General features: G+C 42.2%; 1 protein-coding gene across 2 annotated transcripts; it reads left to right on the top strand.

Annotated features, from left to right (window-relative positions):
* Window positions 1-229: 229 nt before the first annotated feature.
* Window positions 230-14,500, top strand: tfap4 (transcription factor AP-4 (activating enhancer binding protein 4)). Of its 2 annotated transcripts, none has more exons than XM_050069944.1 (7): window positions 230-579; window positions 7,080-7,245; window positions 7,334-7,432; window positions 7,542-7,712; window positions 7,861-7,989; window positions 10,264-10,431; window positions 10,521-14,500. In XM_050069944.1, exons 1-7 carry the CDS (start codon window positions 491-493, stop codon window positions 10,677-10,679), a joined length of 981 nt encoding a protein of 326 aa, XP_049925901.1. In that variant the 5' UTR covers window positions 230-490; the 3' UTR covers window positions 10,680-14,500. The 2 variants fall into 2 exon arrangements, with proteins under 2 accessions (XP_049925901.1, XP_049925899.1); XM_050069942.1 differs by having other exon boundaries at window positions 232-579; window positions 7,840-7,989.
* The last annotated feature ends 4,017 nt before the right edge of the window (window positions 14,501-18,517 follow it).

Here is an 18,517-nt window from a genome sequence, read left to right on the forward strand (position 1 = left end):
CTCTCCCCTCCACATGTGCGCTGTGCTCTCGCTGTGTCTCTGCGCTAAATAGTCCTTTGTTTACATGCAGTCCCCCGTCTCTGCGGAAGGAGGCTTTTGGTAGTGCAGTGTGACTCCTACCAGCTGTTTCCCGCCTTGAAAGCCATCCGATCAGCTGCATACACACACACATGCACACGCGCGCGCACACACACACGGTCATGCAGAGGGAGGGAGGGAGGCAGAGAGAGAGAGAGAGAGGTAGAGCGCCACACACAACGAGGGAACCCCATCAGCTGGAAGTCGAGTAACATTACAACTCTCAGCAGCCTCAAACTACTACATTACACAGCCGAGGGATCCGGATCTGAGGATTTAACCCGCGTCGGATCCCGGGATTCCTGCTCTCTAACGTCATTATATTTATCACATCCTACGGAGACTGTTTGCTGTGTTTTTTTTTTTATTTTTTATTTTGAGGAGGGGGGAGGCAAACTGGCGAGAGGCGAGCATGGAGTATTTCATGGTACCAGCTCAGAAGGTGCCCTCCTTGCAACATTTCAGGAAAACGGAGAAAGAAGTGATCGGAGGTCTCTGCAGGTGTGTATACATGTGCTTCATCCGGCACGCTGCGTGTATTATTATTACAAGTCATCTGTTTGGAGTAGACGCACTTGGCGACGGCGGTGAGGCAACATGCTTCATCTGATCTGTTATTGTGTACACGACCCACTCACGGGCAGCTGCGGGCTTTAATAACCACCAAACACTTAAATTATAATGCGTGTGAGCATGTTGGGGGTCTGGCTGGGAGCAGCGCATCATATCCGTGGGGTTATTTCGCACATTTTGTTGCGAAATCGATGCATTTTGTGGCTAACAAACACAAACCACGTGGTTCCGTGCACACCACGCTGCTACTCCGCTCCAGAGCGCATCCCTGCTCTATTTATCCTCAAATTACCCCCGGTGACACCTATAGGTGCTGGGATTTGCGTGAGAAAGGGAAAGGTTGTGCGAGTGAGCGTCATTGGGTGTTAAAGGGTCTAGTTTTGCCGCACACACCGTGCGGGGTGCTGATTTCAGTCACAGCCATGCGAAGTTATTGTGGGTAGTGCGGCCATGCTTGTGGCTTGTGCTAAAAGTGATGAGGGGGTCTGGCGTTTGTTTCCTGTTCATGGCGCCCTGTTTTCGCTTACTTGTGCTGTGAATGTGCACAGCTGCTGCCTAAATCGCCCCCCACTCGACGTGGCGATTGTTTTACTGGTGTTTCCGTGCGTGTTGTTCGCGCAAACGAGTCGCCTCCACTGCGTCTTTTCATCCCGCACCTCTGCCATGCTGCCTGCCGCATTGTTATAATGGCGGAGGACACGGAAAGTCTGCTCGGAGCACGGAGGTGGCGTCGGGCTCAGGGGTGACAAAGGGGGGTTATTTGGCCTCGTGGAGGTACGTTTCCACCGGTGTGTCCCGCGAGGGGACGTTTGGCGTTCACGGGGAGGCAGGAAAAATTAAAAGTGGTGTTATTAATAAGGGGGTGTGTATGTCGCGGAAGGCCCTGCGATACGTCCGCAGCCCTGTTTGAAGAGGGAGGCGGAGGGATCTGCTGCTGTTGCTGCTGGCTGTTGGTAGTGACGCGGGCAGTGTGGGAAATGTAGTCCTTTGTTGATTTTCATTAAATCCTCATTGTAAGCCTGCAGAATTGATACATAACGAGGAGAATCTCCTCCAAATTGAACCCAGACTGACTTTAGTGCTTATTAGATTAATTAAATTAATACATTTAAATGTGACAAACATTAACCACCACCAGTACACTTTAGAGTAGGGATACTAGGGGTGGGAATCACCAGAGGATCCACAACACATTATTATCACGATACAATGTTACTGTGATTTTAGATATGTTGCGATATGCTGCATATTAGGATAAAATATAGTGTGATTTATTACCTTCTTTCAACTGTAAATTATACCCTAATGGCCAACAGACTTAGCCATTAGGGTTGAGAATCACCAGATGATTCACAACATATTATCACGGTGCTTAAGTCACGATACAGTATTATTGCGACTTTGAATATGTTGTGATATGCTGAGTATTATGATAAAATATATTGCGTTTTTTTTAGCTTTTTTTCAACTTTAAATTATGCCCTAATGACTAACACATCTAGCTATTAGGGGTGGGAATTAGTGATGGTGTGATGAAGCCCCGTGAATGTGTCGAATCTTTCAGGCGGATTGCTTCGCCAAAAGGCCGATCACACGAAGCCCCGTTTAACAGCTCATTTAGGAGTACTGACATCTGCTGGTCATTTGATGTACAGCAGTCCTACTGTGATATTACATGTGGGCTACACGTCAGTGGATCTGGCATACACATAATGATGCTTAATGATGATGATTACGTCAGAATCCCCCTATGAGGTATTGTAAAGCCAGATGAAATGAATCTATCCTGAACGTGGTGTATCAATAAAGTGCATACACACACACATATATGTATATATACATATATATATATATATGTGTGTGTGTGTGTGTGTCCACAAAAGGTTAGAGTGCTTGTGTGACTGGGTCACTCAATCCTCTGCACTTAACGATCTTCAGAATCACCTCTGATCACGCAAAACACTTTATGTATTTCCCGACTTGAATTACACAACGAGGCAGTCACGTGATTCCAGAGAAACGGGGCCTCGTTTGACTTTGGTCACGTGATATCCTGAAAAACAATACGGGCTTCGACACAAGCTTCAGGACTGCAGTATCAGCTGTAACATCACTAGTGGGAATCACCAGATGATCCACAATACGATATTATCACGATACTGCTAATTAGACTAAATGAATAAATTAATTGAAATGGGACAAACATTAAAGGCACCACCGGTACAGTTAACAGTAGGGATCCTAGGGGTAGGAATCACCAGAGGATCCACGATACGATATTATCACGATACTTAAGTCAAGATACAGTAATATTGCGATATACTGAGTATTGCGATAAAATATATTGCAATTTATTACCGTTTTTTTCAACTGCAAATTATGTCCCCAAAGGAAAACTTTGTCAACATCTGTTTTATCTAATAAAGTTTTCAGTCTGTTCATCTCACCTCAGCCACTTTTTTTCCAGCAGCAAAATGTGTCTAGTGGACTGAAAAAGCAATTGATTATATTATTCTAGTAGGCTACCTAAAGTTTAATTTGTATTTGTCATATTGATAATTCAGTAAATTAACGTGACGAAACGATATTGCCACACAAAACTATCGTGATACTATCCTATATTGATTTTTTTTCCACCCACTCCTAAGAGATACTCAGTTTGCTTTGCCCAGGGGCTACTTTTGCAAAATGACAAGAAGCCAGTAAATAAACAAACATTAATATTTGTCAGATAAAATTAAATAAAAAAGGGAAAACCAGTTGAAGCAGCCTGGCACAGGTCAGATGTACACAGGGGCGTGTCTAGGATTTGATGACATCAGGGCTTAGCTGGCCCTCGGATCATCCCCTGTCTTTTTTATGTGATATTAAACAAGCGATATTTTGGTGCTTTTTAATGCACTCTGAAACTTTATTTACACCCAGAGTACACAAATAATCCTTCTGTCAATTCATTTATTTTCACTGTGAATCAGAAAATGGTCAGCAGGCCACCCTGCACCTTACGGTGAGCCAGATTTGGCACTTGGGCCATAAGTTGAGCAGCCTATTACTGCTGCACTGACATATCTTACAATAAAAACTTAAATGAAGACCACATTTTCAGTTCTTGCCGTTCTAATAAGTATTAATAATACAATCTAATTGTTGGCATTCCAGTTTCAGTCTCACATCTGTGGATTATTTTCATTATTATTTAATATGAGGATTTAGTCTCTGCTCTATAAAATGTCAGGAAATTGTAGAAAAATATCCATCACTGTCCAAGATGATTAATTTACTTTGATTTACAAGGAAAGTAGCAAAATATAATGTTTGAGATGCTTAAACCATCAAATGTTTGCCATATTTGATTGAAAACTGCTTAAATAACATTGATTTTGAATGTACTTTTCTCTGAATTGTTCACTTAACAATAACTTGACCAATCGTTCAGCTCTATTAAGTTGCTCCTCCTTCGTTACTCCTGTTTAAAGCTTTAATCCACTCTAATTGGGACTCAGTCCGTTCCTCTGTACCAGTTTGTGTTTGTGTGATATGGTGAAGTCCAGGCCCAGTTGGTCATGTTTTGGCAGTGGATGTGTTTGCTGGATGTGCGGCTGCAGTGCTGGTACGTGTGTGTGTGTGTGTGTGACTGTGTGTGACTGTGTGTGTCCTTGCACACACTCCTTTTTCTCATCTGTGTCTGCACAATTGTTCCCAGTGTTTGCACTGAGGCAGCTGAGTCAGTACAGATAAGAGCTTGGCTAGAGAGGGTCCCAGAGATACTGAGCTCGATACAGCGAGGATGTAAGAGGAAGTTCGCTTAGAATTTCCCCTCAACTGGATTACAGCATATGGCATATTGTGTCTTTTCACCACGGCTTTAGGAAGGGAAATATTAACAGGCTCAGTGTTGCTCTAATTACATCTCAACTGGAGTTATCAGCACTGGTGCCACTGTAAAGAGGCCTTTTAACCACGTGTGGTGCTTGTAAGGTGTCTTATGAAATGTCAGTTCTGCTTTAATGGCAGGAAACAGTTTACCTCACTAAGACCTTTCAGTGTCATATCTTTGGATTGCATAGCAATACATATTAATGTGTCACTTTAACACCTGTTAGGAAATGGCTCAGGGTTAGAAGAGCAGTCTGACTTTGTGTCTGCACCTGGACACCTCAGCATGCAGGGAAATATGGCATTGAACTTTTGTTTCGGGGCACGGACCCTCAGTAAAGTATTGCAGTATTCTTGTGTGGCAATACCGTATCGTCACACAGTGCCAAGTATTGATTTTCTTTAATCATATAAATGATTAATGTTACAAATACAAATTAAACTTCAGGTGGCCTACTAAAATAAAATAATCAATTTCCTTTTCAGTCCACTAGATACATTTTGCTCATGTTAAAAAAATGGCTGAAATCAGATTTACTTTGTCATCCTAGATAAAACAGATGTTGTCAGAGTTTTCCTTTGGGGGCGAAATTTACAGTTGAAAAAAGGTAATAACTCCCAACATATTTTATCAGAATACTCTGCATATCGTGACATATTTAAAATCGCAATAATATTGTATTGTGACTTAAGCATCGTGATAATATCGTATCGTGCGTTCTCTTGCAATTCCCACCCCTAATGGCTAGTTGCGTTAGTCTCTCCCTCTGCACCTTCACCGATGGTTTCTGAGGTGGACGGTATGTCAGAGTCTTGCTCAAGAAGAAAAACAAAACGATCCATTGTGGCTCACAAATGCCTGTACACTTGGAACAATATTAGGGCCAATTGGCCAATATGTTTCAATAGTATGTAACTGTTAGCTAACCACTTCACATCACTGTTATGGAAAGGTGCTGCACAGTGGTTTAGCATTCGCTAGCTCGTGATTCATGGGTAACAGTAAACCTATCATTAATGTTGTTTACTGTGAATTAAATTAGTTGTTGGATTAATATTAATGTGTATTTTCAGACACATTTTATTTCTCGGAAAAGCAAACTTAAATTAAAACTTAAAAGGTTAAATTACCAAACAATAATTTGGCGACCTCCCTGACGTAACTCTGAGGACCCTCTAGGGGTCGCGGACCACCTGTTGAAGACACAGGTTTTTGGGTCAAAGAATATAGTTTCATGAATCCCTGCAGTGCCCCACTACATCTATGCAGTGGTGGAATGCAACTAAGTACATTTACTCAAGTATTGTACTTCAGTCTGTTCTTTCCATGACACATTTTACTTCTAGTCCACGACATCTCAGAGGGGCATATGTCACTTTTTACTGCACTACATTTATCTGGCACCTTTTAGTTACTTTACGAATTAAGATTTTAGCTCACAAAACATATTAAGAATTTTAAAAATATGATGGTTTGTTATAAATTTAATTACTAAACCAATGATAAGGCCTACAGGTACAGCTGAAATGATTAGCCAGTTAATCCATGAGTATATTGATGGAACTGTTTTGATCGTTTCAGTCATTTTTCATGTAAAAAGAAAGTCATATTTCCAGCTTCTCGAATGTGAGGAGTACTCTGCATTAATTACTTTCAATACTTCAGGTGCATTTTCCTTACGTGACATTGTCATTGCAGAACTTTTTTTGCAGCAGAGTAGTTTTACAGTGTGGTATTAGTGCTTACACTCAAGGAAATGATGTGAATACTTCTTCCACCACTGCATTTACTCTGCATAGATTGCAACATGTACTCTTGAATATTTTGTTTTTGTCCACACAGGAAAGTAGTTATGGATGGCCTCGAAAGACAAATTCACACTTATTACCTGCATAAAAACAGGAATGTATTGTGCATATCTCTGCCCATTCTGCTGTTTGGTGTTGATGCGATGTTAAAAAGAGATATTGCAGATATACTATGCAGGATTTTCTTAAAAAACAATATATAGTGTCATACAGATAACAAAACAATAAATCTAGTGTCGGCTTTTGCATTAACTTTTGCTTGTGAGCAAACCTACAAACAGTAACCAACAATCTTGCATAGTATACCTTTTAAGGTGTCCGTGAAATAAAACCCTAAAGCTATGTGTCTTAAGGATAATCCATAGACCTCATTGTTTTTCTCCTCAGGTATAAAGTAATTCCAAAAGGCCATTCAGTCCCTCAGAATCAAAGAGCAAAGACAGTGGCAGAAATGCTAAAATCTCCCACAGCCTCAACAGATAAAGTCACAAGACATGTTGCGTTAGTCGGGGTTATGATCACAGGAATACTGTATTTATGTCTGTATACTTAGCTTTGGTGGAAAACAGCAATTTTACGCCCATCCACTCTCAGAAGTGGGAGTAGGAAACAGCACATTTGGATATTATTGGTTTTGAATGAATGAAAGTCTTTGGATTAGGTTAAAATTTACCATGTGACGTTGCTGAAAATGTATGTTTTATTTTCTCCCAGTGTCCAACTAATTACTGTCCTCCCCACAGTCTGGCCAACATTCCTCTGACCCCAGAAACAGCCCGGGACCAAGAGAGGCGAATTCGCAGAGAGATTGCCAACAGCAACGAGCGTCGGCGTATGCAGAGCATCAATGCTGGATTCCAGTCACTTAAAACACTCATCCCACACAGCGATGGAGAGAAGCTCAGTAAGGTTGGTCACAAAGAGAGTTTTGACTTAGGTGATGAGTTACATGTAGCTGCAAGGGACTGTAACGTTATTCTTCTTCTCTTTTCTCCAGGCTGCCATCCTGCAACAGACGGCGGAGTACATTTTCACTTTGGAGCAGGAGAAGACGCGGCTTTTGCAGCAGAACAGTCAGCTCAAACGAATCATACAAGTAAAGCATCACCGGGCCAAACCTGAACAAGGCTTTACCAGGAATTTCTGTCCTTCAGTGTTATCAGTTCATCTAAAATGGATATCCAATTTCTGCTTCCTCTCCCTAGGAGCTAAGTGGTTCCTCCCCCAAGAGGAGGCGTGCGGAGGAGAAAGATGAAGGGATCGGATCACCAGACATCCTGGAGGAGGAGAAGACTGAAGACTTGAGGAGGGAGATGATTGAGTTAAGGCAGCAGCTGGAAAAAGAGCGCTCGGTCAGGATGATGCTGGAAGATCAGGTAAAAGGAGCAACCATGACTTGTAACAACATTTGTGACAATCTCAGAAGTCTGTGTCCAGACAAACACAGTGACTGACGTGATTCTGAGTTGCTTACACACTTTTATCCCCTGCCCTGTGTGGCAGATGCGTTCCCTGGATGCTCAGTTGTACCCAGAGAAACTGAAGGCGATCGCCCAGCAGGTCCAGGAGCACCAGACCCAAACACAGAGCCTTGTCCATCTGCAGCAGCACAAACAGCTGGAGAGGGATCTCACTCCAGCACACAGCCCACAGGTTGGAAACATTTGCATAAGAGTCTGACTCACACATAAGCAGTGGAATCCTTTTGAGAATTACGCTCATGTGCTGATAAAACTTTTTCTCGATTAAAGGAGTACTTCACCCCCAAATGATTTGTATATCAGTTACTCACTCTGTGTTGCATTGAATTAATTAAGAAACGTTATTTTTCTCTCATGCCTCCATGGTGAACAAAGAATCCAAGCATGGAGTGAAGTCTTTATGAATTGAAGTCGTAGGGGTCCGCATTTGACAACAGTATATCAAAACATCTGTTTACAAACTCAAACACAACTCGTGCAGTATAATCCAAGTCTCATTTATCCGGTCGTATGCTAAGTACTTCTTAAACAGACAAACCTTTCCAAAGGGGAACTAAACTGAAAGAGAGACTTATCAATGCTCTTTTCACAGCCAGACTCCATTGACAAAAACAGTAATTTTACCTCACTGAACATGGAAGCTGCTGGTCAACCACTGCCTCGATTAGGTAGTTGGTTTGTTTTATTGTGTGACTTTTGGTGTTTTAAAGAGTTAGTTTGGATTCAGCAAAGTCACACACTAACCCAAACAGACTACTAATCAAGGCAGTGTTAGACCAGCAGCTCCCGTGTTCAGCCAAGTAAAATTACTGTTTTTGTCAATGGAGTCTGGCTTTGAAGAGAGCATAGATACGTTTTGCTTTCCTCGTCAGAAACGGGTGTCTGTTTGGAAAGTCCTGAGTATACGACTGGATAAATGAGACTTGGATTATATTGCATGAGTTGTGTGAGGGTTTGTTAACTGATATTCTGCTCTAGTTTTGCTGTTGTTAAATACGGACCCTTAGGTTTTCAATTCATCAAGACTTTTCTGTTTCAGGATTCTTTGTTCTTTGTGGAGGTATGCGAGTTACTCAACACTGGATGAGTTACTGACATACAAATGGTCACCTGGGGGTTGAAGTATCCCTTCAAGCTTAAATGGACATATTTTTAATTTAAACAATTTCTTTATTGAAAGGAGCAACAACTGATTTTTTAGGTCCATATTATCACTTGCATTATAATATCATGCATCATAGAGTCTCCTGCTGCTACTCCGCAGCCCCCTCCAACATTTTCATTTCATTTTAAATAATCACGTACACTAAGGTCTTGAATTTTACATGCAGACGAACCATTTTCATCTCAGTTTGAAAACCAATTAAATGTGGGCTCTTTGGCCTAAATTCATCAGACGGCTGGCAACAAATTCCCCACCTACTTCCTGTGTGTGGCTTCAAAATTTTACAGACTTCTTTGAGTCAATCACACTGAAGCATACTGCATTTTAAAACACTTACACACAGACCTGAACTAATCTCAGTGTACAGTACATGTCACACTGACAGTCTCCTCCATGTCCAGAGTTAGAGCTGTCAGCAGCTAAGACACATTTACAGTGTGTTAAATGAGCAGTTCACACATCTTTCTGTTGTGCCTGTCTCCTGCCCTGACAGCCGCAGTATCCTGTTTCTGCAGGCTAACGCTAACCGAACATGATGCCAAATCAATTGGCGGGTGCTGTCTGCCCATCCACTACTTGTGGCAGCTGGGCGCTGGTACCGAAAGATGATTGATGATACTCTCTGGAATAGTCATGTGACACTTTGTGACTCCCCAAGCAGGTCTCAGCGATGTGACCTCAAATCAATATGACCATGAGTTGACAAAATTACCCCAGTAACAAGAAATTACTGGAAATAGAATTAACTCTTATTTATGTTTCACTATGATCATGGCTCTATGATAACTAAAGCTTGAACTGCTTTGATATATTTGCAGTTTAGGTACATGTCCGTATGGTTGTAATAATGGTACTATACTGAAAGTGTTTGGTGGAAACATGGCTTCTGTGGCACGTCATGAGAAATCTGTGCACCCCTTACTTCTATAATTTTTTCAGAGAACTAACCAGCTCCCCAAGATGCTTCTTTTTTAAGAGGCAGCTCGAAACACTGTGAGTAGAAGCGTTCCCCAAACATAAGGACATGAGAAAATTTAGGCTGATGAAAGCCTCCTAACATCTGGCCTGGTGAATGTTCAATAAGCTGCCCAGCTGTATTCCTAATTATGTGTGTAATCGTGCTTGCACATTTGTATTTTTATATATTTAATGATGGTTTGTGCAGGTTTGTCAAGATACCAGAGCGTACTCTCCATTTAACGCTACTATACCATTACAGTTTGATGTTACAGTGTACGAGTGACATGAGAATAATGTATGATAATTAATCCTTTCTGCCAGGTGTTGGCCCCAGCTACCCCCCCTGCACCTACACACCATGCCACAGTCATCGTCCCCGCACCTGCCCAGCCTCCCCAGCCCCATCACGTCACCGTGGTAACCATGGGACCGACATCAGTTATCAACACAGTGTCCACATCTCGACAGAACCTGGACACCATCGTTCAAGTAAGACTGCAGCTCATGTGAAGCATTTCCAGATGTGAACACTAGAGGGTGCTGCCATCTCTGACATCACTTGTCCTCTCTCTCTCCAGGCAATCCAGCACATTGAGGGCACCCAGGGGAAGGGCTGTGCCGGCGAGGAGGAGCAGCGGAGGGCAGTCATCGTCACTTCGGGCCGCGTCCTCTCCGACGCGGCGGGCTCAGACACGGCCTCAAACAGCGATGGGCCCGACGATTGCTCACTGCCCTGAGGTCATCCCTGACGTCTCGTGCGCCGTACACCTACATTCACGCACACACTTACACACAAAGGGCCCAAGCAGACCAGGGCTACAGGAGGCTACAACCCCACAGCACTCTGGACGTTACTAGGGCTGGTAGACAGATTGAAGCACTCGTTTTTTTTCTTTTCAGTATACACTCTACATGTTGTACCGTAATAGGCAGCCCGAATAGGTTTACACTTAGACACTCATACATTTCTCTGCTTCTCTTTAGCCCCCTGCTCTCTCACACACACTCATGTCTGTTCCTTTTACAATAGAGAGGTTATTATTAGAGCGGTTACTTCACTGACAGATCTGTAAATCCTCCGTCATACCGGATACTAGAATGTCTGCTAAACATCACCATTAATCACCAGGACTGTTGTCTTTATTCGGCCCTGAAGCTGCGTGACTGACCCACGAAACAGGAGACAAAGAGCCCAGCAGTGCGTGGCGTCAACGCCACCCAACACCAGAGCATTTCCGTTTAAGATGAACATCCTTGAGCTGTTTGGAGAGACACTGTGAGCTCTCAAAGTTCTACTTTTTAGGCTTCTGGATGACAGAATAATGTTTCTACTCTTGTGAAGTCTACTTTTTCATGTTTTGTTTCGGTAAGGTTCCCTCAGCCAGCAAGTTAAAGTGATTGTACTGGAAATACACACATGGAGAAAAAAAAAAAAGACGCACCACAATGACGGGAATTTAAAAGCTGTTTTCACGGCTGACTGGTGCTCACAGGAAATGAAGCGAAGCTCAGGAGGAGAGAGTGCGCTTACTGGTTCATAGCTCTATTCTTTTTATTTGTTTGTTTGTCGCCAATTTTTTAATTTTTTTTTTTACTGGGCTGGGTTCCCAGTAATCCCACACATGTATTTGGCATGTTCTTGTTTTGACTCATGGCCTGACAAAAAAATATCAGTGCTTTGACACTTCTTGACACCCTCCCCCCTCTTGAATATAAAAGCACCTGGCTTGTTAAATAAGCTAATCTGTGGGCACTATTGAGTGATCTCCACTGGTTCTGGTGTGTGTATGTATGTGTGTGTGTGTGTGTGTCCCATTTAGTGTTTGAATCAGCAGGGCCTAGCAGTGTCCCAGACTCTGGCAGTCTGCAGCAGCACTGCTTTCGCCTTGAAATAAAGGCACGCGTGTATGTGCGCACAACACTCACACATACAGATACGACTGACATACAATCACATACTCGCTCAATCTTAAGGGCTGGTTTTATTCAGCCCTGAACAGTGTAGTTTCTAGTCCTCATTATACATGAAATATGAGGAAAATGCCCGGTGAAATTGTCTGAATGTGCCATGGAGGTGACCGGGCTGACCACACATGCTCTATGCATTTCCTTACGTTTTTCTTTGTGCGCTTTCTGTGTAGCTTTCTGCGCTATTTACCCGTTTCTGCGTAGATGATACTTAAAACGTTTTTGCCTGGAACTGTTGGTTGACAGACAGACTTTAAGACATGTAGCTCAGCGAGGCAGCAGCTTGCCTTACTATAAGCCCGTGGGTGCAGGGAGGCACTGTGAAGCCAGCCTTAACACAGCCCCCGGGGTCTGAGAGACGAACCTGAACACTTGATCTGGGCCGTTTGGTGGCCACTGGAATCCCTCTGCTTTTTCCCCTCGCATGTGTTAGAATTAGGGCTGGGCGATAAGGGGAATATCAAATACCACAATATTTTTTACGATAAGCCTCGATAACAGTATTGTGACGATATTGTCGGGTTGACTATTGGCACTGTCACAAATTTAGGGCTGGCCCAATTACCAGTTTTTGGGCATTGCAGCTTCAATGAGAAACTTTGGCCATACATCAAAGCTTCCACAAAAATAACGTGGCAATTAGCCACTTCGTTAGCACGCAGGTTGCACATTAGCCGCAATAACTAGAGAAAAAAAAAATTCTTTGCAAGACACATAAGCTGTTACTTAAGTTTTTAGGTGAGCTCTTTGAGGATATGTGACATACCAGTTTCCTTTGTCGCATCTGGCACAGATTTGGAAACTATTCCAGACGCTAGACGTTTTTGACATCTTGCTAGCGGATCTATAAACCTGTCAAGCATGGTCAGACTGTCCCAGTTTCAGTGACATTACATGAGTCGGAGAGTTACAAAACAATCACTAGATTTAAACGTCGTCTGAGAATAACTATAAATAATTTATGCTGATGCATAATAAGTAATGTTGGATAAATATTTATTAGTTTACAGGCTATTTTGGTTTCGGGGGTAATTCATATATACACTTTCAAAAACAGCATCGAAATACTAATGTTTGACATCGTTAACCATGGCAACGATTTAGGTCAGCCCTATACAAAACATTTACACAATAAGATTTTGATAATCATCAGTAATGTGGATATAACGTCTAAGCTAATGAATAATAAAATGGCTAGAGCAGTCCAGTAAGTGGAGACAATTACATCACTTTACTGTAATGTAACGATATCCAAAATCTGACATTCTCTCATCTCGTATCGCGATATCAATATAATATCGATATATTGCCCAGCCCTAGTTAGAATATATATTCCCAGTTATTTTGTCTTTTACTTATGTTTGTTTTTATGATGTTTTGCCACAAACATGAACAGGTTGCTGATATACTAATTACATTCAAGCACTCCTGATATTTTTTTTTCTCTGTAAGTATTCATTGTATCTGAATACTGACTCCTTGTTGGATTTACATGTAGATTTGCAACCGTTGGCCCCTTCGTGTGCACTATTAAAGCCAGATTTATGTGGGGGGGGAAATTCCACATTGAAATGTCGACATTCCATGAAATTTTCCCCATTTTTCCCCATCAGGTTACTTTTCAAAAATGGAGCCTGTTTTATTTAGAGATTAGAGTTACATTTAGTGCTTTTGACACATCAGTGCTGTTTTATAATTGCATTTAGGGATAAACACTTTATTCGAATCACCTGCATCGATGCATAGATGGAGCTTTGAACTGCTGGACAGATAATGCGTTCGATTGAACGCACCTCATCTATCATGATTCATGTCATGGAATTGCCCTTTAAAGAAATATTGATGTCAGCTGCACTGAAACAAGTGACGCGTCTGTCAGATTAAATCATGGGACATTTTCCCAGCACTCATTACTACATAATAGGAAGGGGATTCCTGGATATTGAAAACGTGTTTTTGCAAGCTCTGCTTTTTGTAGAGCTCTCACTTTTTCCCTCCGAGTATCTGCATTTGGTAGTTTTCTGCTGAATACCGGAACTGTTTTATTTCCATCTGTGTTTTACACCCTGTTCTGCGTGTTAGGAAACGTTACGTGGACATATCAGATTGTCAGATGAGTGGGGTGGGCCTGGGGATCATTAAATGGGGTCAAGATTACAAAGCACTTACTGTACTATACTGGAGTCCGCCTCTTTCTTTTGTAAAAAGGGGCATCTCCTCAGCTGAAGCTCTTGAGGTTATGAGTAAAAGCCGCACAGCTGTGTATCCCCCTTTCCCTCCATGTCTACACCTCCTCCATCTTGTCCTGTTTGCCCCTCACATCTCCTTTTTTTTTTTATTTGCAAAATCTTTTATGCTGTCTTTGTTTATCTCGTCAGTATCTCTTGTCTCCTTCACATTTCACAGCTCCTTCCTGTCCCTCTCCTTCTGTCTCTTCTCTGTAACCTTTTTTTTTTGTTAGACCTGTCAGTGCATATGGTCATCAAGAAGCTATTTTGTGTCTTTGTTTTGTTTTTAAGAGAAATGTTTTGGGGATAAAGAGGCTTGTGCCTTTGTAAAGACAGAATAATAAAGTTTGTACTTTGTTTTTTACGCATCGGGCCCAGTGTGTGTGTCTTTTTTAAAGCATTTCACTCTAAGTGTCAACTGCTCTGAGGTGTTACAGTTACTGCAGCACAAATGATGACACAACCAGCCGACTTTGTCTCCTCTCCAGTTCTGGTTGGCCGTCACTCAAGCAGTACCGTTGATGCACAAGTGTCCGCTCCTGATTGGTGGCTGGGATTTTAAAACCCCTCCCTCTCTTGCTCAACAGCTCATTGCTAAATTAAGATGGACCACCGTCTCCCTGACAGTTAAAAATGAACACTAGGGACAGTAGGTGGCATCTCTTTCCATCATCTGACATGCATTCATTCATTCCAGGCCCCTTGTTCACACCCTCACACATTCATCCAGAAATACCTCTGGTTTCTGAGTCCACAGAGGCTCAGTCCTTCCTAAATTTAATATCTTGTTGCAATGTGCGGTGACTGTTAATAAGAGTGGACAGAGTGTGTTCAAGACCACAACAACTGACATTAAAGGATACGTTTGATATTTTTCAACCTGGATCCTATTTTCCCATCTAAGAGTGCTTTCACACCTGCCCTGTTTGGTTCGGTTCAATCAAACTCAAGTTCATTTGCCCCCTAAGTGCGGCTTGTTTGGGCAGGTGTGAACACAGCAATCGCACTCTGGTGTGCACCAAAACAACCGGACCGAGACCTTCTTGAAGAGGTGGTCTCGGCCCAGTTACAAACGAACTCTGGTGCGGTTTGTTTGTGGTGAGAACGTGTTCCGACCTCGATCTGAACCANCTTCCTGGATTTTTCCTGCATGGAAATTCTGACCAATCAAGAGCAGCTTTCTCGTGCAAGGCATTTTATCTTGTAAATGCTGCCGTGGGAACATGAACCAACTCTAGGCAATTATACACCTTTGGAATAAAATTACTCTCTGATTCGGACCAAAGCAAGCGGACTCCAGGTCTGAAAGCACCCTAAGTGACTAATGGGAATGCCAGTTTTGGGAACTGGTCCAGTGAGCGTGAGCGCTGCAGCCAACAGCGGTAAAACAGCGGCAATGTAACCACCTGGGGCATGGTCACACCATCATTTTACGTCCACTTATAGTGCTTGTTTTGCTACTGACAGACTCAGCACCGGAAATCAGAGAGGCTTTGGACTCTAAAGTCAGACTGATACTCACTTTTGGCTGGAATGTAAAATTAGTTTGATGATATTTTAAATGTCTAACGACATTATGACACGTGTGAACATTTACATTGTGGTGTTTTGCAGATGCTGGGTTTTGTTCTCCATATCTTACGACTAAATGTTATTTTATGTCAAGATGATGTTGGCATGAGACTCTTAAAAGACACTGGATTTTGGTTACTCAGCAACACAACTTACAACAAACAAAATATCATTGTTATCTGTCGTTGACGTTGGCATTGGATGTCGTCCTGACATTGACTTTTAGCCACCTGGCGTCTCAACCTAAATTCAACCAGATATCAACATCTAACAGTGTTGGTGGCCAGCTGGGACAGCTATGTGAGGTATTAAGGTGGCCACATGTCAAGTAATAGTAGTCCTTTTTGGGCATTTAAAGGCACACCCAGGGCTTCACTGTAGTTTGTATTTATTTGCAGACAAACTTCAGGTAGTCCTTTAACAGCTGACACAAGAAAACCCTGTAGACACTAAACAGTGAAGCTACTGTTATGCTGTTATTTTCCATTGCCAGTGATAGCAACATCAAAGCCGCAGCTAACAGCACACTTGGAAAAAGACAGCGGCTGATGCCAGAGCCTGTCATCTGCAATTAACAAAGAATTAATGTTCACTAGGATTCATAAAAAGCTCATCAAAAGCACAGATTTTCTCATAAACAAATCTTCACAGCCACATCCCACCACCAGTGAAGTTCCTCAGGATTAAGGCAGTTTTACGCACCAAAACGAACACACTGTATTGTTTGGACACGCTTCCCAAGTCATTTGGGATGGACATGCTCGAGTAAGAAACTCCTGCCATATTTGGGGATTAATTTACAGTTGAGATGTTGATTCCCAAGGAACTGTGAGATTATGTTCAGCACAGTGTGTCTGCTCGAGTGTGATAAAGCAGTAATCCGCCTAGCGTTTAGCTGTGTTAGGGATTCTAGGTTGACTCGGGGGTCTGTGTGTTCCAGACATACCCTTTCTTCAGCTCTCATCCCTCCCTCTCTCACACACAGTCTTATGATGATTACTTCCCAATGTGGCAGCCAAGTGAGCATTGTGTCTTCTTCACCACAATAAGAGGGTTGACAGCTCATTTACTTGATGCACATTTAGTTTGGGGGAGTGAAGGCGGTAAAGTTGCAGTCATTTGATCGTCAGTCTTTGTTAGGCAAAGCCACCGTGGCAGCTCATTGTGAAAGATTTGATTCTTGATGTTTTTTAATTTACAGGAAGGTAATGTTCCTTTTTAGTCCGCTTAAGTGAAGTAACTGACCCTGAAAGCTCAAGGCTATGCAACATCAGAAAACATGCAAATGGGAAAATGTCTACAGAGAAAAAAAGAAATGCTGCAAACACAGAAAACACAACCAAATACAGGATCACAACAGCTTGGGCCTTGTCATCAACGCACCAAGAAGTGGCTCTATGTTTCATTGCTGAATCACTTGACTTCTAACTGACAATACCTTTACAAAATTTGCATTTCAGAGACTGAAAATAGGTACGTTTAAAAGGAATCTAACTTTGAAGGAAAGGGAATTAAAGGAAAAGTTCAACACTATGTTACTTTCTGCAGTGCGAAGATCAATACAAAGTTTGATGCAAGAGCAGTTACCTTAGCTTAGCTTTAAAGAACACTTCACCCACAAAATAACCATTTGTAAATGAATTAGCCATGCTGTGTTACCTTGAATATGTTGCCTCCACGGACAACATAACATATAGATTCACTGATTGATTGGGATCCACGTTTAACAACAGCAAAACTATATCAAAACATCATTTTACAAACCCTCACACAACTCGTACAGTATAATAAAAGTTTCGGGGCGTCAGTGGCTTAGTGGTAGAGCAGGTGCCCCATGTACAAGGCTGTTGCCCCAGCGACTCGAGTTCAATTCCAACCTGTGGCCCTTTGCTGCATGTCATCCAATCTCTTTCACTCTGAGCTTTCCTATCAATTAAAGGCAAAAATGCCCTAAAAAATATCTTTAAAAAAAAAAAGAATACAAGTTTCATTTATCCAGTCATATGTTCAGTACTTCCCAAACACGTGCTTTTTCATTACACCTTTAAACGTCCTGAGACCCTGCGTCCTCATATTAGGACATCACATTCTGGGTTTCCTGAACCTTATACTTGATTCTGCTTAACTCAGACCTGTTGTCCTTGTCCATGGGCATTTTTGTGCCATCTAGTGGTGGCAAAAGCACATTACAGTAATCCATGTAAAAACAAGATGGCAGCCATCTCCGCCAAGTCAGTCTGCCGCCAATCCCAATACAAAAGTGGACAAGGTCCAAAACCTGATCAAATTTTATGGCTGAAACTTGTTTATTTATGTTTGTAGTTTGATATGGCAACTAAGTGCGTGGGAATGTATTTATCTGCAGACATCCACCCTGACCACTGCCTGTATGTTCTTATTTTCTTCTAATTTTGCTGTGTTCTGGATGCAGATTTGCGTTTCCTATGACAGCGAAGGCAGTACTAGCCCTACTCTGCTTTACTCTGACATTGATTGGCTTAGCCTGACATTTGTACCCTCACCCTAACCATTCTTTACCTATCCAACCAACAAAGGTAGTAACCAGGTTCCAGACTGTAAGCAGCTCTCATCCAAGAGGAAGCTACAAAACACACGGACACAGTGCCAAAACAACACACATATAATGAGGTAAAACGGCAAGAGGACAAACCTAGAGTTGGCTTTCATTTTCACTTTTGCTGGCAACACTGTTTATAACCAGTAGTGGAGAAGTCCTGCGTATGTCACAGTGGGCACTTTTCACCTGCTATACATGCCACTCTCTCACTTAACCCAGTAAATTTCCA

The sequence above is a fragment of the Epinephelus moara genome, chromosome 18 (genome assembly GCF_006386435.1).
Source record: "Epinephelus moara isolate mb chromosome 18, YSFRI_EMoa_1.0, whole genome shotgun sequence".
Classification (NCBI taxonomy): Eukaryota; Metazoa; Chordata; class Actinopteri; order Perciformes; family Serranidae; genus Epinephelus; species Epinephelus moara.